Below are 26,809 nucleotides of genomic sequence, written 5' to 3'. Positions count from 1 at the left end.
TCAGGATACCCCATGAGCTCACAGAGCCTCATGAGGTAATAATCTTTACCTTGAATTCCCCTCCACCCCTGGTACTGGGGGATTGAACCCAGACTGCTCTACCACTGAGCTATATCCACAGCCATTTTAAATTATTTATTTGAGACATGGTCTCACTAAATTGCTGAGGGTCTCCTTAAGTTTCTGAGGCTGGCCTTGAACTTGCAATCCTCCCACCTCAGCCTCCTGAGTGACTGGCATTACAGGCGTGCATCACCACTCCTGGCTTGATATGTTCTTAATGTGGTGACCATGGCTCCTTGCAGGCAGCTCTGGAGGAGGGGATGCATTGGCTGACTCTCAGTCCATCCTCATCTGAGCTGTTGGGTCAGGGCCCTTGTTTATCTGTGTTTTGCAGATAAGGGTCAGGTCTCAGAAGCATATAGGGGGAGAATAAAACAGTCCTGCGGTCAGCAACATCTTGCTGGAATGAGCAGGTGGTCACGGCCCAGGCAGCCCTTATTTACAGCCCTTGGTAATAAAATACAATCTATTTCTTAGCTGGGCCTCGGGAAAACTGAAAATGGTATTGGTATTAGAGATGCAAATCTTGAAAGTTTTTTTTCCTTCCCCCTTGTTAGGTTATTTAAGATAGAGTTAATTTCCTATCTGGATTTTTGTTTTGCTTTTGTGACTGGTAAGAAAACATACTTTGTTTTATGAGATTGGTGGACTTAACTACAAGAGGACTCCACCCCCCCCCCCCTTAGCACTTCAGGGAAGTGGCCAGAAAACTCATGGGAGTGAGGGAAAAGACATTTCCAGGACCCCTGGTCAGCCTTAAAGCCTAAGAGTTAGGGGCTTGTGACCAAATTTAAGCTCAGGAAGAGTTGGCATGTTGGGAGAGGTTAAGTAATAAATCAGTCCTCCCTTAAACATTACAAGGAGACCTTTCCTGTCCCTTGGCCAACTCCCAGCCCTGTTGACTTTGACCTGTACACATTTTATCATGAAATGTTATACCCTTGAGGTAGGGGGTCATTGGCTTTGTATGCAGTGTTAAAAAATCCTGGAAAATCAATCCTTCCCCCTTCATTGATGCAACCAATTCTTTTTCTTGGCTTTTTTTCCCCTTCGTTATTACAAAAGGAATGTGAGAAAATATCCATAGGCCAAAAGCTACACCCTTTTAATGCTTGATCAGCGACAGCTTTCAGCAGGTCCTGCACGCCAGTGAGCATGATGGATTCTCGGGGAGAATCATCTCTCCCTCCCATGTCCCTTATATTATGCCTGGATGATTGAGGTGATGGGGACCTGATCTGTGAGATGGCAGTGGTCTTCCTTGGAGCCTTGGCATGGTGGATGGGGACTTGGCCAACGTGGAAAAAAGAAACCAGCAGTGAGCTGGCCTGGGATCATTCGGAGGATAACAACAGCAGCACACATGGCCATTGTGTGTCTCTGTGGCCATTGGGGCCACCGACAAGGGGACCTGCCATTTCTACAGCACAGTGTGCCTTTGCACTTGTAACTTTTTTTTTCTTTGCTAGAAACAGCAGTTAAACTGTATGCTGGCCTAACAACAGTTCTAGGTGAACCACTTTGCAGATCCCTTTTGCAACCTGGTATCCTGAAACTGATGGCCAGGAGATGGAAAAACTGGTTCTATTCACTGAGAACCCCCAGGCTCAGTGGCTTACCCATGGCCAAGTTGGCTGTGTGCTGGGTGGGGAGGTGGTGTGGGAGTGGGAGCAGTGAGGAAGATGGTGGGTGCTGTGGGTCTGAGGCCCAGTGCTTATGTGATGGGGGCCAACTTCCTTTACCTCACGGAACCACTGTTTCCATTCTTGGAAAAATGGGGATGATAGAAGAACTGTCCCTTAGGACTTCATTCTTGAGATAGAATGAAGGGAATGCTTAAAAGAGCATATAGCACAGTGCTTGGCATGTAGTAAGCACTTATTAAGTTGTCCTGCTTTTTGCTGCTCTTATTTGATCTGGTTTTTTATTATTGTTGTCTGAGATATTCTCTAAGTCCATTGGAGTCATGCCCACTGTGTCTCTGTGAGGAACAAAGTGTCTGGAGGCAGATTTAAATACCCAGTGAACATGTTGGTACTCAAAAGTGCACTTTTTCCCCCCCTCTCTTATTCTAGGGCAGCATGCAGGTTCTGGTAACTTATGGTGGTGATCCTATCCCTAAAAGTCCTTTCACCGTGGGCGTTGCTGCTCCGCTGGATCTGAGCAAGATAAAAATCAATGGGCTGGAAAACAGTAAGTATCTGATGAGGAGAGGGTCATTGAAGACCAGGAAACCTGGCTGCCATTAGGTTTCCTTGCAAAAATGAATTCACAGAGAAGCCAGTTCTATTTTAAGAGACTGCAGTGAGACAGACTTGGGTTTAAATGAGGGCTGTGTCATGAAACAACTGTGACCCTTCTGCCACTTAGCCTCAGCTTGCTCGTTAATACAGCAGGGGTGAGTAGATGAGAAACACTTAACTTTCACAGGAATATTGTGAAAATTAAATGAGCTAATGATTCAGAGGCTGGCAGGTAGTCAGACCTCAGTAACTACGGATATTGCTGTGAAAAGGTGGGGCCTGTTGCTTTTGTGTGTGCTATCTTTCCTTGGCTTCTGAATGCCATTCAAACATAAAAGCCAACTCCCTGGTGCTCAGTAACCACAACCGTAATGCACCCCCCTACCACCACCAATATTCCTTTAGTTTGTTAAGAATCTTATGGTTATAAGCTTGTTTTGTTTAGGGTGATATTTTCCCTTTTTTTTTATTATGGAAAAAAATTGAAACATACAAAAAGAAAGAGTATTGTGGTGTTGAACACTGATAGGCTCACCACTCAACTCAGATGTTTCACACATGCTCATAAAATCATTCTTACACAAGGAATATGTAAATCCAGTTTTCATCTGAAGCAAAATTACAGTTAAGAGTTCATTCCATCATTTCTGCCTCTTCCTAGGGTTGACCAAAGTTGGCAGTTCAGTTCCTCTCCTTCCACACCTTCTCTCTGTATCTTCATGTATAGATGTTCCAGTAGAAAAGATCTGGCAAGGTTTATTTTGCATTAAAGTTATCCTGCTATGTGGTATGTCTCCAGCTAGCCCCTGTGTATGTCTCCCACTCAACTACATCCTCAACCCCAACCTGCCTTTTTTTGTGTGTGTGTGTGTGTGATTCTGGAGATTGAACTCAAGCCCTTTCTTAACCTTAGCCAGCCTGCTTTGTGGTCAGCAGTGCATCTTGGAAATCATTTACACCTACATCCTCCTCATTGGTGTTAACTGCTACATGCAGACAGGAGGGACCCTGCAGTGCACATTCAAGTGGTTTCAGAGCCACCAACCCAGCAGGCTGTGTGTAGCCTCAGGGCAGGGCTCCTGTGTCCCCTGTGAGGGTTGCTGTAGTGTCCTCAGTGGATACCTTCATTGATTTGTGACCTAAATGGACAATTTGTCCACAAGGCCGGATCCCAGTTCTGAAGGCTGCAGAGCAAGAGCTCCATGTGTTGGCTTTTATGGGTGATGACAGGCAGATATGAGCATAGGAACAGTCACTGCCCAACCTTTCACCAGGACACCAAGTGTTCTTCCTCTAGAGCAGTAAAAGCTTGATGTCTCTTAGGAAAAGCTCTTTCCCTTTGGATCCTGGGGCTTCAAGATGCCCTGCTTGTGGTCCAGCAGTGTTCATCTTGGCAGGCCCCATACTACCCCAGAGTCAAGATTTCTTGGATTGTGGCAGGGCCCTGAGTTCCCAGTGCTTTTGTTTTAGTTAAAGTACCTTCCCCGTTTTTGACAAATATAACACTTAGGTTTCCTGTGGACTCTCTTTGTAAAGACCTTTCAAAAACCACACGGAGTCAGTTCTTGGGATGAGATTCAGTGCTCTTGCCTTTGCCAGCACTGTGTCTTCTTGTGGGGTGAGGGAAGCAGCTATATAGGATTGTATTTCTTGCCAAGAATTATTAAATGAAATATGGACCTATAAGTGTGTTTTCACATAAAGTTAACATGAAAAGTAAGTAAAGAACAGAGGATAGTGTCAGATTATAATTTATTGGTCTGCAAAGCAGATTGTAAGATTAAATAAATTTAGATTTGAGTCCCAGCTTGGTTGCCTGCTGGATATGCTACCCTGGCCTCATTTTCCCCACCTGTTTAAGCCATTGATTAATAATAAATACCCTTTGGAGTTTTGGTGAAAATCAAAGGAGACAATGTGTGCTGTTCTTTGTGCCTGGAATATAAAATGCCTGTAGTAAGTGACAGTTGTTATTATCATTAACCACTGTTCTTATGCCAATTGCTGTTGAGGCTGAAGTGCAGTTATGTTCACTTAGTCTTTCTGCACCTGCCTTCTTATTGAAGAGGCTAAGACAAAACCCCATGTCCAGAGAACCATCTTTCCCTGCTTATGATGGTTATTGCCTCTGGAAGAGGGCAGCTTCTCACTTTGACTTGCTCCCTTCCCCAGGGGTCGAGGTTGGGAAGGATCAGGAGTTCGCCATTGATACCAAAGGAGCAGGAGGCCAGGGGAAGCTGGACGTGACAATCCTGAGCCCCTCTCGGAAGGTTGTGCCATGCCTGGTGGCACCCATGGTGGGTCGGGAGAGCAGCACAGCCAAGTTCATCCCTCGGGAGGAGGGGCTTTATGCCGTGGATGTGACCTATGATGGACACCCCGTGCCCGGGAGCCCCTACACAGTGGAGGCCTCTCTACCACCCGATCCTACCAAGGTCAGCTTTTGACTTTGTTCTAGAACTTGCCCATTTGTTGTCAGATGTGATACCACAGTCCTTCTCTCTGGTCCTGCCCAGCAAAGACCTTTGGAAACTCATTTTGTGCTGAAAGTCAGTTCTCAGTGACCAGCTTTGGTTCTCCTATCTATCAGCGTGAAGAGTCCCCTGGGCAGCTGGGCCAACCCCTGCTCTTTCCTATCACTGTCTGGCTAGAAGATTTTGGTGAGGGACTCCCTGTCCCTGAATTCTTTTCCTTCGCTCGTAGCTTAATACTGGTACTTGGTTCAAAGCCAGCCTGTAAGTATAAGGCAAGCTAGTGAAGATGGAGACCTCTGGCCAGTGTCCGACACACAGACTGAGCTCACCCTACAGAGACTATGATAACGTAATATAAAAAGACTTTATCTAAACTAAGCATGGGGCTGGGGATGTGGCAAAAGTGGTAGCGCGCTCGCCTGGCATGCGTGTGGCCCGGGTTCGATCCTCAGCACCACATACCAACAAAGATGTTGTGTCCACCAAGAACTAAAAAAATAAATATTAAAAAAATAAAATAAATAAATAAACTAAGCATGGTGGTACACACTTGTAATCCCAGTGACTCGGGAAACTGAGGCAGGAGGATCTCAAGTTCAGGCCAGCCTCAGCAATTCAGCAAGGTTAACTTAGGGAGATGCTGTCTCAAAAAAAAAAAAAAAAACAACACATTAAAAGGGCTGGGATTGTAGCTCAGTGGTATAGATCCCTGGGTTCAATCCCCAGTCCAAAAAGAATACATAATCTTCATTACTTCTTCTGGTAGCCCTGAAATTTTGGGTTTTTTTTTTCCCATTGTCTGAATGGTGTGAATCTATGAAATGGACTTAGTTGTTGAATCACAGATGAATGCTTCATCCCTCCCTCATTTTAACAGTTTGACTTTTTTATTGTGCAAAATTTATTGAATGAGATGTAGCATTTTTAGTTGCAGTGAGGTCTGGCCTTCTGCAAGCCCTTGACCAGGGAGACCTTTGTATGCTTGTTGGATAGGATGCTAGTTCTCAAAGTCTACCTCAGGGGTTCAGAAGAATATGGGATAGCAGTTAAGGGTGGGATTGCCATCTCAACTCCAGTTCCTGTCGCTTAGGCAAGCCTCCTGCCTGTGCCTTTCAGCAGTCATTGAGTTCTTAGCCATCTAGCTATTCATGGCATTTCATCACAGCTCTAACTTGGGGGGTGTGAGTGAGTGGCACAGTAGGGCTGGGGAGAAGGACCACTTAGCTGTGGTACACTTCAGTGCTGGTTGTAGTCTTGCAGCAGGCCTGGCTAAGCAGCAGTACCAGTGCCAAGCGGGATTTAACTTTAATTCTTTCTTTGTATAGGTGAAGGCCCATGGTCCTGGCCTTAAAGGTGGTCTTGTGGGCAAGCCTGCTGAGTTCACCATTGACACTAAAGGAGCCGGAACTGGAGGTTTGGGCCTAACCGTGGAAGGTCCTTGTGAGGCCAAAATTGAATGCTCTGACAATGGTGATGGGACCTGCTCTGTCTCTTACCTTCCCACAAAACCTGGGGAATACTTCGTCAACATTCTCTTTGAAGAAGTCCACATACCTGGGTCTCCCTTCAAAGCCGACATTGAAATGCCATTTGACCCCTCTAAGGTTGTGGCATCAGGACCAGGTCTCGAGCTCGGGAAAGTGGGTGAAGTTGGGCTTCTTAGCGTTGACTGTTCGGAAGCAGGTCCTGGGACACTGGGCATGGAAGCCATCTCAGACTCAGGAACAAAAGCGGAAGTCTGCATTCAGAACAACAAAGATGGCACCTACGCGGTGACCTATGTGCCGCTAACAGCTGGCATGTACACACTGACCATGAAGTATGGTGGGGAGCTTGTGCCACACTTCCCTGCCCACGTCAAGGTGGAGCCTGCTGTAGACACTAGCAGGGTCAAAGTCTTCGGGCCAGGAATAGAAGGAAAAGGTGGGTTTTATTTTTAAATAAGGGAAAGGCTGGAACTTAAGGACTACCAGAGGCTCACAGGCTACCAGCCCCCTAGACTTTTAGGGGCCAGGTGAGGTGTAAGAGGACATGTACCTGTGGCCTCTGCTTCAGAGAATGGTTGTGGGGAAACCTGGATGAAGTGGGGAGCACATTGCTTTTCCAGAGGCTGCTTTGCTGCCCAGCCCTGTTTCTGTTTCCCCGTGGGGAATGGGGTCCAGCATTGTCAGCAGATTTTCTAGATTTTTTTTGGGCAAAGCCAGAAATATTGATTTTTTTTTTTTTTGGTTCAATATTAGAAACAACTTATTTCATTGTCAACACTTCATTGAAAAAAATAGTTTAAATGTGATGCTGGCTAACACCACACATGCTGCAGACAGCAGGTCCGCCTGTACCCTTTAACTTGTCCTAGAACCTCACCTCTGTGTATGCAGGTCAAGACTTCCCTAAAAGGGGTTGTGTTGTCACAGACCAAGACTATCCTGAAAGAGGAAAAGGGGTTAATAGTCCCGATTTTGAGAGTAAGGAAACCAGTTGTCTGCTGTCATTGAAGTTAGACTTAATTCTAGTGTTTTGGGGTTTGCTATTGGGTGCAAGGTGTTTTTTGGGACATTCTTGTCTGTGTTGTTGCTCTGCAGATGTGTTTAGAGAAGCCACCACTGACTTCACTGTTGACTCAAGGCCCCTGACCCAGGTAGGGGGTGACCACATCAAGGCCCACATTGCCAACCCTTCAGGAGCCTCCACTGAGTGCTTTGTCACAGACAATGCTGATGGAACCTATCAAGTGGAGTATACACCCTTTGAGAAAGGTAAGATTTGCTCTTCTTGGATGTGACCCTTAATCAAAGCCATGCTGACCCCTGACCTATGTGCTGGACCCATCTCAGGAGATGCATGTATAAACTGAAAAGGAATGTGAAACCTCTCTCCCCAGTAGGCTACCTGCCTGCTCAGTGCCTGGCTTGCTAGTCTTTTTGTATAACAGGTAGGCTGGGGCTTAGCCTCAGCCTCACCTGAGCAGGTTATGGGGTGATGTCAAGGTATGTTGTTCATTTGTGCTATTTTTTTGTAGGTGCATATCGGGTTTCCCGTAGCCTGTTGGTTAATAGCTAGTTGGAGTTTTCTTGAATTAGGATAATATACTTAGAATTATGACTTGAATATAGATATAGTGATATTTGCTTGGGGTAGCATGGGTGTGTTATGTCAAGTAAATTGCATTAATGGTTTGCTTTTTTTTTTAAAAAAAGAATCCATCTATACCAAAATTGTTTTTTTAACCTACTCTTTTCACATGACATAGACTTGAATGACAGAAAAAACCCTTAAGTACAATATCACTTTCCACAAATAAGTGAACTTTATGCAAATATTTATTTCTGTTTGTTGTTTTGAACAGGTCTCCATGTAGTGGAGGTGACATATGACGATGTACCCATCCCAAACAGTCCTTTCAAAGTAGCTGTAACTGAAGGCTGTCAGCCATCACGGGTCCAAGCCCAAGGTCCTGGATTGAAAGAGGCATTTACCAACAAACCTAATGTCTTCACTGTTGTTACCAGGTAGGCAGGGCCCTGGGCTCCATGTATTAAGTCTGTAAAAGGAATAGTCCTATGTAATTTAACTGCTTTAAAAAAGTTTAAGGGCTGTACCCTACAGATGTGTTATGGTCTACCATCATATGTTGAAATGCATTTTTGTAACATGTTAGTCATTTTCTTTTATAGAGACTATGTTGTAGAGAAAGACCAATTGTAGTGCCTAATAAAAACCAAAAAACAAACAAAAAACTTCTAAGCAAACTAGGACTAGAGAGAAGCTTCTTATTCTGATAATGCAGAAGTATATAGCCAACCTTATACATAAAGGAATAATTAGAAATATTCCTATTAAAATGGACCACAAAGAAGGCTGGGGGTTGGGTCGCTCAGTGGTAGAGCACATGCTTAGCATGCACAATGCTTTGTGTTCAGTCCCTTGGGTGGAATGGGCACGTATCTACATTGTATTTGCATTGTTAGCCAATGCAACTTGTTAAGAAAAACAAATGAAGGAAGCATTGGAAAGGAGAGGTCAAGGCTGTATTTATATTAGACTGTTGAGAAATACCCTGGGAGAGAGGTGTTGACATGTTTGCAGAATGAGGATGGCTCAACGAAATAGTTACTTATTATAAATGGATTTTAAAATGAATTCTGGCAATAAACAGACTAGCATGGACTGTAAACATTTCACTTTTTTCTCCACCCTTTTCTCAGAGGGGCAGGAATCGGTGGGCTTGGCATAACTGTTGAGGGACCATCAGAATCGAAGATAAACTGCAGAGACAACAAAGATGGCAGCTGCAGTGCCGAGTACATCCCCTTTGCCCCAGGGGATTATGATGTTAATATCACTTATGGAGGAGCCCACATCCCTGGTAAGCTATGCAGTGGACAGGAGTCCAAACACTAACTGATTTTGGGTGAAAATAAGTTTGATTTTGCTTATTTCTTTTGAATAGGAAAAAAAAATCTGATATTTGTGGTAGCTGTAGAGGGGGACTTTTCCCTTTTCAGGATAGAGCCCCAACCCAGGAACCCAGGAATAGGAAGAACCTCAGTGGCTCATATAGTTTTTTCAATAACCTGGCATGATGCTGAGAGGGAAATGGGCAGGCTGAACGCCCCACTTATGGCTTTCTGGATTGACTCCTAAGAAGCTTGAGTCACCACACACTTCCCTGATTCTGTCCCCTCTTTCTCTCTTACCATGTACAAATGTGCATACACAGTCACAGTCACTCTCTCACACACATTGATCAGAAAGTATTAGCATTGAACACAAATTAATTCTACTCACATGTCCATATGAAATGTCAAAGGGACAAGTTTTTCCTCAAATTTGTGCTTGCACTCATTCAATAGAGATTTTAAAGATTATCAGGGTATTTCAGCCTCTGCCTCCTACCCCTAATACTATCTATTGTTTTTGCAACTGAAACTTGTAATAATTGGTACAAAGAAGAATGGAACGAGGTGACAAGATAAAGTTACAGGAGTTTTGGAGTTTTGAGAGAGTTGAGCATCAAGAGAGAGGACATGGTGACTTAATTAGGTGGGTGATAAGCATCTGGTTGTGGCAGCATTAGAGCTCCTTTTGACTCTTGGGAAAGTGCTGGGTACCATCAGCCTTGGAATTCTCCTACAGAAATGGATGACCATTCAGGCTCTGGTGGCTGACCCATGAGCTTACTAGAAAACAGAAAAAAGACTCGTTTTGGGTATTCCCATTAGATGATAATGATGTCTGCATTCATTTTCTCCTGAACCCCAGAACTCTATCTCAAGCAAAGACATTTAGTTAAGTGATGGTTGTAGTCTTAGTGTTAAGCTATGTAGCTAAGGTAACTCCAAAGGCACTGAAACATTTGGTGACCTGCTAGCTTCTAATTGCTTTCGTGGGATTTCTGGGTGGTTAAATATGAGCCCACTTTTTCCTAGAGATACAAACCTCTAGTGGGATTTTGTTTATTTGTTTTTTTGTCAGTGCTAGGGATAGAACCCAGAACCTTGTGCATGCTAGGCAAGCATTCTACCACTGAGCTCCCTACCCAGCCCTCTAGTGGGGTTTTGAACAAAGTATCCTGTCATGCTCATAATGGCTTATTTGTTTCCTGTGGTGGACCAGCTGTGGTCTGTTGGTGACTGCCAAGACCACCAGGTTGACTAGGATTCAGAGTGTGTCAGGAGGAAGGGCTGCCATGATTGATTGATTGTGTGCCTGAGGCAGGGACCAGGGGACTGATGGCAGACTTCCATCTTGAAATTAAGATTTTTACCTTTGTGTGTTGCTTCATACCTGCTCTCATGCTGATTCTCTGATGACTTAGTGGCCTCAGAGGTAGTCCTTGGCCACCCCCCCTTGTCATTGAAGTCCTCATCTACTATGAAATGAAGCTCCAATTTCTTTCCCTAAACCACAGCATGGAGGGCTGTGCTCATCTTTGCTGGGGTCAGCCATTATTTCATTTACTTGAAGAACTAGATGCCATTGAAACTCTGCTGTGTTGTTAGAAAACCAGGGTCTTGGTTCATTGTGTGGTCTTTGTTATTTACCACCCCTAGATCTATAGATAAACTTTCTAGGATGTAAGACAGAGAGACTTTGGATTCCATGGCTGTTAGACATCTGGTAATTGTCAGGTGTCATGGGAAACATAAGAACTCTACACATGGCAAGGAGTTCATGGAGCTTGGCAAGGGACTTGGCAGCTTAAAGCCTGGTACTGAGGACATTGGGCTTCTGTTTCTGGGGAGGTCCCTGTCCTTAGGGAGTTCCATTAAGATTCCTGCCCCAGACCTTATTCCTCTGTTTAGTGCTTTTCTTATAAATTCTGATCTTCCTGCATTCTCCATATTTTACTGGTCTTTAAAATTGATACTGTGGTAGGAGTCAGAGGCCCTCAGGTTTGCTCTTGGGGTCAGCCATGCAGCAGGTCCATCCAGAAATCTCAATTGTTCAGGGAACCAAGAAGGCTGTGTGTGTTTGGGGGATGCTGGCTGTGTTGGCGGGATGGAATGAAGGAATCATTTGTGGGAGAGGAGGTTGGATATAGTCTTCAAGGCCTGCCTGTCCTCCCATCACCCAGTCTCCTCCTTTAGTTCCTCCAGCAGCCTGTCTTCCCCTCACCTCTAGGCTTCTGCACAAGCTGGTCCCTCTGCTGGTCCATCTACTTCCCCTGGGTGATAGCTGCTCTTTCTTCTGTCTCAACTTAGATGTTACTGGAAGGTTTCCTCTGGTCTCCTAAGACAAGGTTCAATGTCTCCTAAGTGTTTCACCTGATACCCCTTCCCACATATGTTATGTAGGATATTAGAGTGACATGCTCACACCTTGCCGCGCCTTGCAGGCTCCTTAAGGGTTGTTAGCCACTGAGTAGACACCTGGCACAGTGTCTACATGTAGTAGGTGCTCCATGGCCATTGATTGGGCACATGGGTAGGCACAGCAAGGCAGGGGGAGCTGATAGAGGCCTATTAAAATTGAGGTCCCTCGTGTGATTCTGTGTGTGCATAGATGGGTCTCCAATTGCTAGATACTCAAAATCCCATGACCTGTTTTCCAGGTAGCCCCTTCAGGGTTCCTGTGAAGGATGTTGTGGACCCCAGCAAGGTCAAAATTGCTGGCCCTGGGCTGGGCTCTGGTGTCCGAGCCCGCATCCCACAGTCCTTCACGGTGGACAGCAGCAAAGCTGGCCTGGCCCCATTGGAAGTGAGGGTCTTGGGCCCCCGAGGTAAGTATGTGTCCTGCCTCCCTGCCAGCATCACTTATCTGGGTGGGGACAGCCATGACACAGAACAGGTATTTGCTTTCAAATATAATCATGAACTTAAGATTATTATTGCTGATAATCTAGCTAAACTGTAAAAGATCCTGCTTAAAAGTAGGCAGGCCTGTTATTTCTTTAGAAGTCTGTCTTCCCCCATCCCTTTAACGACATGGCCTTAAATTTCTTTCTTTCTTTCTTTCTTTCTTTTTTTTTTTTTTGATACTAGGGATTGAATTCAGGGACACTTGACCACTGAGCCATATCCACAGCCCCATTTTACATTTTATTTATAGACAGAGTCTCATTGAGTTGCTTAGCACCTCACTTTTGCTGAGGCTGGCTTTGAACTCACGATTCTCCTTCCTCAGCCTCCCGAGCTGCCAGGATTACAGGTGTGCACCATTGTGCCTGGCTCTTAAATTTCTTTTAATAATTTCACTTGTTAGAGTAGCTAGTTGAAGCAAGTAGTATATGGGCTCTCATGTAAAATTACTGTGATTGCCACAAGCAACTCAGTGAGACCCTGTCTCTAAATAAAAGTCCCTGGTACCAAAAAAAGAAAGAAAGAAAAAAAAAATGTTGCTACTTCTTCATTACCTACTTCAGCATTTATGAGATGTCTAAGGGGGAAGTCCAGATGTATGGAAGGGGTGAGATTTGAAGGCAGTAATTCTCTTTGAGATGCCTCCATGCTCATGTAGAAAATTCCAGAATCTCTGAGAGTGCTAGCTCTGTGGTATTGTGTGGTTCAGCCTCTGGGAGAGGAAAGAGGGTCTTTTGGGGAATGGGGTGGATGTTTTTTTTTTTGTTTTTTTTTTTGTTTTTTTTTTCCCACTGGCCTGCCCTGTTTGCAGTCTAGAATTTAGGATTGGTGTGGCAAGCAGGGTATTTGGGGACAAAACCCCAAACTATGTTGAAACATGACTTTTTGGGTAAGTGACCGCATTCACATTCCCTCTTTTAAAAATGTGCCTTTATTCTCATACACAATTCTTAAATAATCTGGATTTTTTCCCCTGTTCTGTGTTCTTGGCTTCCAGGAGTGACAAATAGGGGGTTCCTCCTTTGAAGAGGAACCTTCTCCTTAATGGGGTTCAGCAGGAGGTTAGGCCCTTTGAAGCTCAGGGCAGAAGTGGTTTGGGGGAAATGAGGTCATGGGACTGGACTCCAATTCTGTGAAGTTACTGAGCTTTAAGACTTGCGTGCATGCATGTGTTTGTGTGAAAGTTTTACTTAGATATCTTCTTTTATCATGGAGAACTCTCAAGTAACAGCCTTTTAATTTTAGCTGATGAGATGGATTCCCAGTCATGGCGCAGCCCCTTGAAAGCCATTTCAGAGTTCTTTAAAGGTGACCCGAAGGGTGACTTTATGGAGACAGGTTTGCATTTTTCCATTGGGCTGCTGCTTTAAATTATGTAACCTAAATTCTTCTTGCTGGCCTTGCCTCTAAAGTTGGCGTGTAGCTGCCTCACCTGCTTTATTTAATGAGCATGCTATGCTTTGATTAGCCTACCCTGCCATTGACCAATCTTGACTCTCATGTTAAGGACTGCAATCTGGAATCTATCAACACAGTGCATGCCTTGATTATGCTTTAACGTGATCTCTAAGCATCCCCTACAGACATCACATTGAAGGTCTCCTCATCTCATGAGATTGACACCCTCACCTGCCCTGTACCTACATCCCAGCATGCTAGCATTTTATAGTGGTCTTTGCTCAAAAATGATCACAGATCTTAACTGGCCATCCCATTGATTAACTTTTGCTGTTCAGGGTTCTGGACTTTTGGGCACTTTCTCAGCTACAGAGTAAAAATTGCCACATCCCAAGCATGCCTAACCAGCTTGAAAGGATATAGCATGTCCACAACATGTGCCTTCACCATACGCCCTCCAGCAGCAAGCACAGGCAGTCTCCTTAATTATACTCTAGGGCAGACTGAGTGTACTTTAGCCAACCCCAAAAGCTAAAGGTGTCTCTTGGGGTCATTTCTGCAACCATGAATTGGGGATCCTGTGATTTCTTAGGCCTATGATTATGGCCTGCTTGCCTTTATGTTACTCATCAGTGGAAACAAATAGCTCTTGGGGATAGATGTGATGCTGTTTCAGACGCAGCCAAGGGTGAAGTGAATTGGAGGCCAAGCAGTCACTCAGATCTCTCATCTCTGTCCTCAGGTCTGGTGGAGCCAGTGAATGTGGTGGATAATGGGGATGGCACACATACGGTGACCTATACCCCATCGCAGGAGGGGCCTTACATGGTCTCAGTTAAATATGCTGATGAAGAGATCCCACGAAGGTAAGTGCCTCTCACCTGAGGTATGGATCTAAACCAGCCTCAAGCCCACCCAGCTGCAGGATTGGCTAGCATTGCTGTGGTAGCCCCACCCACCCACTTACCCATTCATCCAATCAGCAGATTTTATCCTGAACCTGTGTTTTCCACACACATTATACACTAGTTTGTTATTTGTGGTTCCCATTCTGCTATCCTGCCTCTACTTTTATCCATCTTTAGTTTAAAAGCAAGCTGAAATTAAGAAGATGGGGAATTTTGGAAAAACAAGGAATGTATTAGTTTACCAGAAGCTCCCATTTGGTAACTGTGCAAATGGTTTTCTCATTAAGACAAAGGTCTTTACCACTTAATTTGAGAGTCTGGTTGACAGTAAACATTCTCAGAAAGATGTTGGGTAGCAGCTTTGTTCCTTGTTTATATCAAAACAAAAAATGTGTAAGTTCTTTAGCTCTGGAATAACATCAAATTTTTTTTTAATCATGCCCCTTAAAATGGAAGACTTACCTCTAACCTTAATATATACATTTTATATGGAGATCAAAACATAGCTAGCTCTAGCTGTGTAGATATTCATTATTTATGAATTACATTTGCATATTGCTTTACTTGTCGATTGTGTACCGTGTAAAGCATACTAAATATAGAACAAGAATAAATATCATTATAGAATGAGATAAAATATTAAAGACTGGTATTCTTTCCATTTTGGTTACCATTGTCTTAGCATAATAAAAGTATTAAATGGGTTTAACCCCGAGTTTCCCAAACTAATTTGGGAGCCTGTCTTCCCTAAACTATTTATATTCCATGAAATGAACTCAGGGCAAAGCTGGTCTGGCATATGATGGCTACTACCTCATAATTCTAAATTTCTACTGGACTTAAGCCACTTTGATTAAACTCATTTTCTTATCTCCTATAGAAATACTCTTGTCAGTCCTAGTCTGGCTGTGTAAGAGAGGTCAGATGTGGCTGGACTGACCCATATCCTTACTGATGAGGGTATTTGTCTATCAAGTCCCTTTAAGGTCAAGGTTCTTCCCACATATGATGCCAGCAAAGTGACCGCCAGTGGCCCTGGCCTCAGTTCCTATGGGGTGCCCGCCAGTCTGCCCGTGGAGTTTGCTATCGACGCCAGAGATGCTGGGGAAGGCCTGCTTGCTGTCCAGATAACGGTAACCTTGAACTGTTTTTTTGAGCCAAACCTTATTAGTAAGACCTAATTTTCTCGCCAAGGATAAGAACAAGGGTTTTCATAACTAAAACCAGAACTGATGCAATTATTTGTTAGATTTTTCAAGAGTCACTGTATGTGTGGGAGAATAAGCATGCTCACCTGAGAGGCTTTATTTATTTATTTATTTATTTATTTAGGTGGTGCTGGGGATCGAACCCAGGGCCTTCTGTATGTGAGGCAAGCACTCTCCCAACTGAGCTATATCCCCATCCCAACCTGAGAGGTTTCACTCTGGGTGTCACTTTGTAGTAAATCTCCTGTATTTTCATGTTACATCTCTGTTTTTATTTTTTAAATGTTTTAAATTACCTATTGGATCATTTGGGACTACTTTCTGCTATATGTCCCAGTAAACCCCCAAATAAGTATGGCTTCAACATAAGATCATCCTCTCTTGGAAAAGAAGCCAGGTGGTAAGCCACTGAGGTATTCTATGGCTCTCCAAGGGAACCAGCTCCATCTCTGTGCTCCTGTGTCGTAGTGTGTGGCTTCTGTCTTTAAGTTCTCCTCATGCCCATGAGACTGTCAGTGCTCTGGCCATCAGATCTACATGGCAGGCCAGGAGGAGGAAAAAGGGAAGATGGAGAAGTGGGGCGCTCTTCCAACTCAGTCAACTCAGCTATCTTAAGCAGCCCGGTCAGAAGACTTCCAGCCTGTCTCATTTGGTAGAAGTTAACCATGAATCACATGGCCATGTCTGGTACCAAGGATGCCAAGACATGGAGCTTTGTATTTTGGGGGCTATGAATGAGGGAGTCCTATTAGTAAAGGACACAGGGAGAGTAGATGTAGCAGCATGTGAGCAGGAGATTCTCCCCTTACCTCTGCATTTCATGCATTTAGAGCTAAAACATTATTTGTTTACTTAACAGATCATTGTGGTTTGATCTGTGACCCTGTCCTCTGCCTACCAACACAGCAGAACAAGATTATATTAAGCCATCACTTCTGTCTCCTCCCACTAAAAGCACGAATCAATGAGCAAGATATGTCAAGGATTTCCATGAACTTGCTCTACCTATGGGAAGAAACATCCTGAGTAGCATATCTCTTTTATCCACAGGACCAAGAAGGAAAACCCAAAAGAGCCACTGTCCACGACAATAAAGATGGCACATATGCTGTCACCTACATCCCTGACAAGACTGGACGCTATATGATTGGGGTCACCTATGGGGGGGATGACATCCCGCTTTCTCCTTACCGCATCCGAGCCATGCAGTCGGGTGACGCCAGCAAGTGCCTGGCCACGGGTGAGTGCAGGAGGGTGGATTGTGGAGTCAGAAAGCTAGGTTCTAGCCCTTCTCCACCACTTAATAGCTGTATTATCTGGGTGAGTTGCTCAATCTCTCTGAGCTTCAGTCATACATAGATTGAAGATCTCTTTGGGGAACGTTCAGGTTCAAGAAGTTCTTGCATGGGTCAGAGACTGTTCCACAGGATTATTGCAAAAATTAGATGAGGGTGAGGCATGAAAAATGCTGAGCCCAGTGCCAGGTTCATGGGAGCTATTTATTATATCACTTTTGAAGTGGCTATATTTGTTGAGGTCTCAACTATGATGGTGACTCCCATGAGAAGCTGCAATTTTCTGCCTTCATGAGTAGATGGTTGAGTTATTTAAGATTCAGGAGCATTTCAGTTCAGCATCAGAGAAACACATGAAAGGATCTAGGGTTTTCCTTTCAGGAATTCTCCATGGATAACTGAGCCTCACTGTTCCTTCAATTTCTTAGGCATGAATAGTTGACTGTCATGGGCCTTTCAATTTGTAAGAATAGTTCCTGCAGCTCAGGGTTGCTCCTCAAGCAGATTTCAAAACATGAAATGAAATAGATTTGCTTCTCTTGGGCCTGGGTTTTTTTTAATCTTTCATCTTACTCTGGCTTTTAGGTCAGGGTTGTCAACTGCTCCTCTTGGTCCTTTTTGTCTTACTCATTGCAAAAATTAAGAAATTTTGAAATGTTGGCCAGATTGCCGCCCCCGTTCCTGTAGTGACCTCTGACCCTAAAAGGGCATGTTAATGTGGGAAGGGGGTTTCCTTTTTGCTTTCCAGACTCTGTTTCCTTCCCTAGCACAACCAGAGTCCTGAGCAAAATACTCTCCTCGACAGTGTGGTTCCTGTTGGCCATATCTCTTGGTCTGTCCTTCATGGCCTTCCACAGATTGGCTCCAGTCTTCTCCTCTACCTACCCTCTGTGCAAATGTTCTTACCACTCCCTGATACGCCTAAACTTCATGCTCATTTTTGCTGATGTGTTTTAGTTCACACTTCTCTGTACTTTCTGATTTTATATAGATCCTGGGTAAAGGAGTGCCATAAGTCAGAGAAAGAGACTGGCTATTGTTTGGAAAGAGGTTACTAAAAAAATGCCTATCCTTCAGAGTTGAACCATTTTTTTTCTTTTTTGGGGGAGTGAGGGGGAAGATTGCCCTCTATCAATGTGGCAACTCTGAGATGTAAATTCTTAGAACCTTTGAATAGCTGGGAGGTGGAACACTTATCAGAAGAACGATTGATTATTTTATCTATGACTCAGTCCCTGCTCAGCCATTTCCATGGCAGATAGAGCTGTCATCCTTAGCACTGGCCCACATCTGTCTTGTTAGACTATGAGCATCTGAGAGGAGGGACTCTGTCTTGTTTCCCTTTGTATGGGCCTGGCTCTTAAGAGCATGCCTAGTGTGTTTGCTGATGATAGTCGACCTTCATCTCCATACCCTTGGACGTGAGCAAACCAGGCTGTTTTCTTTGGAGCTGATGGGTGGGATACTCCTTAAGCGGCACCCGCCCCCTCCGAAAAGTGATCTTTGGGAGAATCCCATGTGGCAGCAGTTAAATGCCTAATATTTACAGCTACAAGCAGCACAAATGTGTATGATTTGTTGTTGGGCCTCTGGAGCATGTGTCCCTGCTCATGCTTCTATTATCTTCTCCTGAATCTTTCCGCAGGTCCTGGCATTGCCCCCACTGTGAAAACTGGCGAGGAAGTGGGCTTTGTGGTGGACGCCAAGACTGCTGGGAAAGGGAAAGTGACCTGCACAATTCTCACCCCAGATGGTACTGAGGCTGAGGCTGATGTCATTGAAAACGAGGATGGCACCTATGACATTTTCTATACAGCCGCCAAGCCCGGCACTTATGTGATCTATGTGCGCTTTGGTGGTGTTGATATTCCAAATAGCCCCTTCACTGTCATGGTAAGTAAAATTCCTTCTCCAGAGTGTGCTCTTTTTAGCAGATACAGTAACAGCAGCCATTTGTTGAGCCCTGACTAGGATATCCTCTTCCACAGAGTCACAACCTCATAGAGCCCTAGCATAATCTCCAGAATCATAGAGACCCTTTAACTCTAAGGGTTTTGGGGGAATCTCATCAGCCACCAAAGTATCTATCATGCAGAGGGACTTGGACAATGCCCTGGCCTAAGCCCAGTTCAAAAAGAAATACTCTCTTGAAAAATACACTTTTATAAAATAGAAAGGAAAACATGACAGTTTTCACTCTGCTAGTTCTTCCTGTGTCTTCCTGCCTACCTCCATGGTTGGAGAAGAGAGAGTCCTGAGGCTTTTCCGTTTGCAGATTTGATTCTCTTATCTCAGGACTGAAAAGTACCTGCAGTTGTTTTTAGGGAAGATTCACACTTTTCATATGAGAGGGGAAACACCTTGTCTTTTTTTTTTTTTTTTTTTTTAATAGTTGTAGATGGACAGCATGCCTTTGTCTTATTTATTTATTTATTTATTTATTTATGTGGTGCTGAAGATCGAACCCAGAGCTTCACACATACTAGGCAAGCGCTCTGCCACTGAGCTATGGCCCCAGCCCAACACTTTGTCTTTTGAAGCAAGGAACATCTGGGATAGAAAGGAACCAGCATGTGAACATCTGGGCTAACTCATAACTAGAGACTTTAATTTTCAGTTTTTTGGTTGAAATAATCAAATCTTACTCTAGTTAGGTTATTCCACCAGGAGTGGGGATAGAACTTTAGGAGAATTACCTTATGTAACCCTCAGGACCAAGCCTGTTGGCCCTTTTACAAATGAGGCGTGCCTGGTCTAGACAGATCCCAGGTGCCGTCCAGTCTCCCTCCCTATGCCCTTTGATGCAAGGAGCAGCCTCCATCCTCCACAGGTTCATAGGCCCCTGATGACCTGGCCCTGCCCACAGCCTGCAAAGTGCTTTGTAATTATTTCATGTTGTGCAGCAATGGAGAAGGACATAATGGTTCCATTCCAAACAGAAGCCTGAGGACTTTCTTCCAAACAGTCTATAATCTATTATAGCTTTTTTTCTTTTCCCTTGACATTTGTATGTGTGTAAACATCATGCCAGAGGTCTGGAGGCTCTTTTCTATCTCAAGTATGTAAACACTTGTCAGCTTTGGATGTTGTCCATTGGGAGTGTTTTTCCCCTGTAGGGAAAAAAGCAGTGTAGCTCAAAAGTGTGTATCCTTATTATACAGAAGAGTCCCATTGTAGTTTTAAGAATCTGGGTGTTTTTATTTTATTTTATTTTATTTTTTTGTCCCTAGTGAGTTTTATGTTGTTAGAATTGGGTAGAAGAGCAGCCTCCAAGTGGAGGTCATGGCTCTGCTGGTACAGTGGCCTGGGGATAAGAGACTCCAGATTGATAAGGTCAGAGTGAGAAAATCAGGGTGTAAAACATTGGGAACCATCTTAGCAGGTGAACCAGAGAGGCTGAAGTTGAGGCTTTTAACTTGGTTAGAATAAATGTCCCCTGATCCTTTAGTAAACAGGCAAGGATACTTTGTGGATGCTCACTACCCCCTGACCACTGCTGAAGGTAGAAATGCATGATCCCTCATGGTACCTGGTTTGGTACTTTATTCTCCCATTTCACACTTTCCCTAAACATTTCTAAATGAATTGACTTCCACTGGATAAGTTTTCTGCCTTCCCTTAGAGGGTTAAAGGCAAAAGGACATGGGTACCTGGCACTGCATTGGTAGTGTATATCTCAAGGAGACCTGCAAGCTGATTCAGTTAGGTTCATCACATACATGGCCCATGACATCATGGATGAGCAGTTTTACTGCCTGTCACTGTTGAGAAGTCCTAGATCAAAGACCATAGTCTAACCCTTGGAAGATCTTTCTCCTGGCCAATGTAGCCCTGCATTCATCCCAGCTTGAACAGGCCCTGCAAGGCCTGTTCCTAAACTAGCAGCTCACAAGGCCTGCAAATAGAGCCCTTCTTGCATATACCACAGCACATAAAAAGAGCTAACCTGAGCACAAGGCCCCTGTAGAAGAAGCCTTTGCTGCTTGTTATGACAAAAGAAAGATGTTGAGGGGCTACCTCCACATTGGGTCAGTTAGATCAGAAGCATGAAGTCTTGAGATTTTTAAAAAATGAATTTATACCAATGACTTGAGGCTGAGACAGGAGGATCATAAGTTCAAGCTGGCCTTGGCAACATAACAAGAACCTCAGCAACTTAGGAGACCCTGTCCCCCCAAAATAAAAAGGACTGGGGATATAGCTCAGTGGTAAAGTGCCCCTGGCTTAAATCTCTGGTACCAAAAAAAAAAAAAAAAAAAAAAAAAAAAACAGAAAGAAAGAAAAGAAAAGAAAGAAAGAATTTATTAAAAAAAAAAAAACAAAAACCCTGAAGATATTTATCAAGTAAAAAGACCACTTTCTTGACCCCATGCTTCAGAGAGGACTGGTATCAGTTTTTCTCTGCTTATACAACAGATACCTCAGTTTTGTGCGTGGGATCATAACATATGTTATTTTACAACTTGCTTTCTTTTTTCAATATGCCATAGATACCTTTTCACATTAATTAATCAATTTCAGTGCTTCTTCAGAATGGCCACTCAGTGTTCCCTTGGACAGTCTTATCACAATTTATTTGACCAAAGTATCTTACTGATGGATATTAGGTTGCTTCATTCTTTCACAAGTGGCTCCTAGTAGAACTCCCTATGCACATCAGTCATCTATGGTGTCTCCTGCCAGCATAGGCCTGCTAGAATTGGGATTGGGGGTTAAAGGACATGTACATTTGACAATTAAAAAGAGAACACCAACTTGTCCTCTAAAAGGTAGTATGAATGTATCCTCCTGCTAGAGGAAGCCCCTTCCTGCTGTACCAGGTGGAGCAGTGGGGAGGAGACAGCTCCCAGGTTGTAGCATTTGTTGAGTTACAATATCCCTCCAATGTGATTCCCAACTAATCTCCATTTGCCACTGACCAGGCCACGGATGGGGAAGTCACAGCCATGGAGGAGGCACCGGTAAATGCATGTCCCCCTGGATTCAGGCCCTGGGTACACCTTTGTTTTTGTTTTTTCTTTTTCCTTTTGTATTTCTGTGTTTACTCAGCCTTCATTTCAGAAAAGCTGCCACCTGCTTCTCGGGATTGCTTAAGCCCTCTGGGTGTCCTGGTCATTGGTGTGTTCCTCCTACTGATCAGTCCATCATGATGATCCTGCTTTTTCTATAAGATCCACCTTTGTGTCAGCGTCCATGCTCCATGAATCGCCAGCCATCATGTCTGTGATCCCTCTTGGTGCAGTTTGTCTTCGTGTTTAAAGAGCAAGGTGGACAGTTCTCTGCAGGCCTCTTGCTGGCTCAGAGCTGCCACTTGCCCATTTGTTTTCTGTTCAGGGGCACAGCCACCTGCTGCTATTCTCTGGCACATAAAATGCACCTTCCTTTCCAGGCCACAAGCAACTAAACCTCTCCAGGTGGAGCCTCTTGGGACTTAGACATTGCTGTGTCTTACTTTTCCACTTTCTCATGGGCTCTGCTGGGAATTTTACAAGCAGGCTGCTGAGTGAATTTCTAGCTATTCATCAATGGGACTTCTCAATCCTTCAAGTTCTGCTCTGGGCCCTTTGGTTAGTTAGACACAGTGCATAGGCAGCCATATACCCAAGCTTGGCCTCACTGACTTGCAGAATTCCCAGCAGCTCTGCTCCCTATAGCTTCATTAGCTCATTTTGTTGCCCACTTGACCAGGTGATCACTGCTTCCTGTTTTTAGGTAACTGAAGAGGCGTATGTCCCAGTGAGTGACATGAATGGACTGGGATTTAAGCCTTTTGACTTGGTCATTCCATTTGCTGTCAGGAAAGGAGAAATCACAGGTAAGCCCTTCTTTGCATTGGGAGCCGAGAATGGTATTGGGGAGATACCACTATCCCACAGACCTAGGATCCTTAACCCAGTGCCCCTGGTGCTTGCTCTGGGGCATAGTCCTGTATTACTTTCTTAAGAGAGCCTGTGATTCCCTCTAGGTTTAGAATTGCTGTTTTAGATACCTCCTGACTGTTAGGTTCCTGTTCCCCCTTTTCTTTCTGCCTTTTTTTAAAAATATTTTTTAGTGTTGACAGACCTTTATTTTATTCATTTATTTATATGTGGTGCTGAGAATTGAACCTAGTGCTTCACACATGTGAGGCAAGCTCTCTACCACTGAGCCACAACCCCAGCCCCTTTGCCTTTTCTTATTTGTCCACTTTTCCAAATGCAGTTGATGCTGAGGTTGGGTATACAAGAGTTACTTTCTCTCCTTGCCCCTTTCTAATGCCAGCTTCTCTTTGAGTAAATGTTCTATTTATCCTGCTGGTTTTGTGGTCCTCTCAAGTCCTATTTGAGCTTCTAATTTGCCAGTTGTAGAAACCCTTTACTTATGAGTTGCCTGCTGCATTTTGTGGAAGCCAACAGGAACCAAAAAAAGCAAAATAGGTCTCCAATTTCCATCTGTGGGACTTGGATGTTTTAGGCAGCATCAGTTTTCTTGGGTCTGAAAACCTGTGTTTTGAGGACGTTTCTGTGTTGCGCTCAGCTTCTTGGAGAAAGTCACCATGAGCCCATTACCCTGTGTCCCTGTGCTCCACAGGAGAGGTCCACATGCCTTCTGGGAAGACAGCCACACCTGAGATTGTGGACAACAAAGATGGAACAGTAACAGTCAGATATGCCCCCACTGAGGTCGGGCTCCACGAGATGCACATCAAATACATGGGCAGCCACATCCCTGGTAAGTGGGATTCAGCAGCGTGACCAGCAAAACCAGCAGGACTCTACGATTCAAGGACCTGAAAAGCTGGGGGGCTGGCAGACGTTCCAGGCAGGCCGTGCAATAAATGGTTCGCAGTGGCAGGCTTAGGGAATGCAGCCTTGGCATCCCTATGAAACCAGGAAGCCTAGGATCCCAGCACATCCAGCCAGTTTCCCAAAGAGATGATGCAGCTCTGCCTCCTGGGTCTCAGTGCAAGCCTTCAGGCCTGTGGTTGTTTGTCTTTGTTGCTACATGATGGAGTATGACCAGAGGTCAAGCTGGGAGAAAAATGTGAGGCGCAGTGAGGGACTTTCCAGCCTGGCCTGCAGAACCCTGTGTGGTGTGGGGTTTGGGGCAGGGTCAGAGCAGGAACAGAAGGGTGGACAGCCCTGACAAGGAAAGCCAGCTCAAGTTTCGTGGCCATCAAACAACATAGTGCTAGTCTTGTTCTTTTCTTTTTTCTTTTGTCTTTGTTTAAATATTTTTTAGTCTCATTTTTTTGAGTAAGTAGCATATTCACATGGTTTAAAAACAAAAGCCATGTGGAGAACTGTTCCCCGCCCACCCACTCATTTCTTCCATCTACCCTCTTCTTGAATATATTAGTGATTTCCTATGCTCGATTTCAGGATATTTTAAGAAATGGATTAGGCACCCCCACCTCCCCATAAACATAAATAGTAGCATCTGTACACATTTATCTATCTTTGCTCTTTTCATCTCTCATATGGACCTTCACCCTGTTTGGATGAGCCATTATATATGTGACCAATTTCCTTTCAGAGGGCATTTCTGGTTCCACATTTTAGCTGTCACCAGTCTTTTTACATCCATCTTCTCACATTTTTCACTGGGTACTTGTGGGAGTTAGGCCTTAGAGTTGTGGGACACAGGTGCTGTCTTCTGTGGGTTGGCTATATCTTGCCAAATTGCCCTTCCTGGGGGCTACTCCATCCATACCCCCACCAGCAGTGGAGGAGAGCACTTGCCTCTTCACAGCATGGACAGGGAAATGTGCTTTCAGATTTTTGGATCTTTGTGAGTATGAAGTTGAAGAAAGCAGTATCTCAGAGTTGCTTTATTTGCATTTCTCTTGTGAACCAGATTGAGCAACTGTCCATACATTTGAGTGCTGTTCATATTTCTTTTGCTGTGAACTGAACATTTCTATCCTTGGTCTATTTTTCTATTTGGTTACTGGCCTTTGTCATATTGATTTTGGAGTACAATGTAAATATTAGAGAAATTAGCCCTTCATGATAGCAGTTGCTAATACTTGTCTGAGTTTCGCATTTCCTTTTGTTTATGTTGGTATGTATACATGATATTTAAAGAACAAATGTATTATCTACATCTGTTTAAATATTCTAGAGATACAGATGGTAGAGAGGGTAAGAAAATGTCTTTCTCACATTGCCTTTCTACTCCCTGCCTGGGTAAATCAGATGTTTCTCTGTATCCCTGCTAACATGCATACAGTTGTGTTCTGTTTTGTTTTTGAAAGAAAGACAAATTGGTATTAATATTATATAGCAACTTACTTTTTCTCTTTTTAACACAACCTACTATGGATAATCTCTCAAGTTAGAACACAAAAATCTCTCTCTTGTTTATTTTTAAATGGCCAACGAATAGACCTATTTCTCCTGTATCGTTGGACACTGGGGTCTTTTCCTGATTTGCATGTAAACACTGTGGGAATTAAAGTGTTCTTTGCATAGGGCTGGGAATGGATCCCCACTGTGGGATCCATTACTATCTCCCTAGATCAATAAGGACTTTCGTTTTGAATGGCACAGGCAAATGGCCTTCCAAAAAAGACTTTTCCAGACCTTTCCCTCTAGTAGTAGATCATTTCCTCTCATACAGTGCAGTGATTCCTCCGCTTTAGCCACTGGCCCCCAACCCCAGTCTGGAGTAGCCTTGGGGACTGTTTTTCTCTTGTAATTGAGTGAAGGAATGATACTCATTTGACCCCCTCAGAGTCCTAATATGGTGAGGCAAGGCATCTCCTTTTATCTTCCACCTCTCCTCAGGAACCTGCCTGTGGTTGGGTGAACTAACATTAAAATACCTGTCATCTGAGTGCTCGTTTATCATCTAATGAATTCCAATTTTGTGTTTTTCTTTGGCAAACCCAGAGAGCCCTCTCCAGTTCTATGTGAACTATCCCAACAGTGGGAGTGTTTCTGCATATGGTCCAGGCCTGGTGTATGGAGTAGCTAACAAAACGGCCACCTTCACAATTGTCACCGAGGATGCAGGAGAAGGTACTGGGTGGTTTAATGTTTATGTGCTTCTGGCCTTCCATTTGGGGAGTTAAGTGGACATGATTCCAGGGAAGCTTTTTAAAATGAAATTATTACCAGGTACTGTGGCACACACCTGTAGTCTCAACACTGGGAGGTTGAGAGGGGAGGATTACTTGAACCCAGGAATTTGAGACCAGCCTGAGCAATGTAGCAAGACTTTGTCTCCAAAAAAAAAAAAAAAAAGAAAATATTGAGTAGTAATATTTGCATTATCTTTTCTCTCACATAGATCTATGTATCCTTTAGGTCGACTCTGTCTTCTACCTATTATAGAATTTCTTTTTCTGGGGACAGAATCGATGGCTTTGAGCATGCTAACCAAGCACTCTACCTACCACTGAGCTATATGCCCAGTGTTCCAATACAGAAATTTTTGAAGTCCTGTGTTCCAATTAAAATCAAATTTGTACTATGAAATATTTTATATGACTCACCTGGAATTAACGTGCTTTTGTTGAAGATGTTCTTGTCCTTTTTGCACATGTATCCACAGATCCTCCTGTAAGTTTTTGTAGCAACTCATTCTAGTTAAAGCTCTGTGCCCATGTCCCTTGTATTTCCTAACCTGTGGTTCTAGTGGATTTCTGTGATGGTGTCTAGCTAACAGGGATAGAATGTGTCTGGCACCACCCTGTATGTGTTACTGACCTACAGGGCTCCATGTCATTCTTATCGCACACGTCCTGAAGAGTTAGGGATTACTAGAGAGAACCCAAGGCAGACAATGGGGTGTCTGCCCAGTGAGCTTTTCCCTCTTGTAAATTACTTCTTTGTTACCTAGGCCCCTTGTACAGCACACACATGGAATGTGTCAGCCTATTGTCCCTGGCATCAGGGTTGCCCTGGCTAAGTTGTCCCTGTGGAGACAAGGAAAG

The 26,809-nt window shown here is 44.0% G+C and overlaps 1 protein-coding gene across 6 annotated transcripts in view; it reads left to right on the top strand.

Annotated features, from left to right (window-relative positions):
• The window catches only part of FLNB (filamin B), a 149,737-nt gene that overhangs the window by 101,388 nt on the left and 21,540 nt on the right, over positions 1-26,809 (top strand). The window contains exons 19-34 of one of the 6 annotated variants that reach the window (XM_081286655.1): positions 2,139-2,256; positions 4,479-4,741; positions 6,106-6,703; positions 7,363-7,536; positions 8,127-8,289; positions 8,986-9,146; positions 11,835-12,002; positions 13,327-13,419; positions 14,222-14,345; positions 15,364-15,520; positions 16,646-16,835; positions 18,536-18,783; positions 21,813-21,851; positions 22,603-22,705; positions 23,461-23,601; positions 25,764-25,892. In XM_081286655.1, the coding sequence (XP_081142781.1) occupies positions 2,139-2,256; positions 4,479-4,741; positions 6,106-6,703; positions 7,363-7,536; positions 8,127-8,289; positions 8,986-9,146; positions 11,835-12,002; positions 13,327-13,419; positions 14,222-14,345; positions 15,364-15,520; positions 16,646-16,835; positions 18,536-18,783; positions 21,813-21,851; positions 22,603-22,705; positions 23,461-23,601; positions 25,764-25,892 (2,869 nt within the window). Of the gene's footprint in view, positions 1-2,138; positions 2,257-4,478; positions 4,742-6,105; positions 6,704-7,362; positions 7,537-8,126; positions 8,290-8,985; positions 9,147-11,834; positions 12,003-13,326; positions 13,420-14,221; positions 14,346-15,363; positions 15,521-16,645; positions 16,836-18,535; positions 18,784-21,812; positions 21,885-22,602; positions 22,706-23,460; positions 23,602-25,763; positions 25,893-26,809 lie in introns of all 6 variants that reach the window. The other 5 variants (XM_081286654.1, XM_081286658.1, XM_081286656.1 and 2 more) reach the window with 5 other exon arrangements.

The sequence above is a fragment of the Spermophilus citellus genome (assembly GCF_964194105.1).
Source record: "Spermophilus citellus genome assembly, chromosome: 3".
Classification (NCBI taxonomy): Eukaryota; Metazoa; Chordata; class Mammalia; order Rodentia; family Sciuridae; genus Spermophilus; species Spermophilus citellus.
This window is presented reverse-complemented; position numbering and strand designations above follow the sequence as displayed.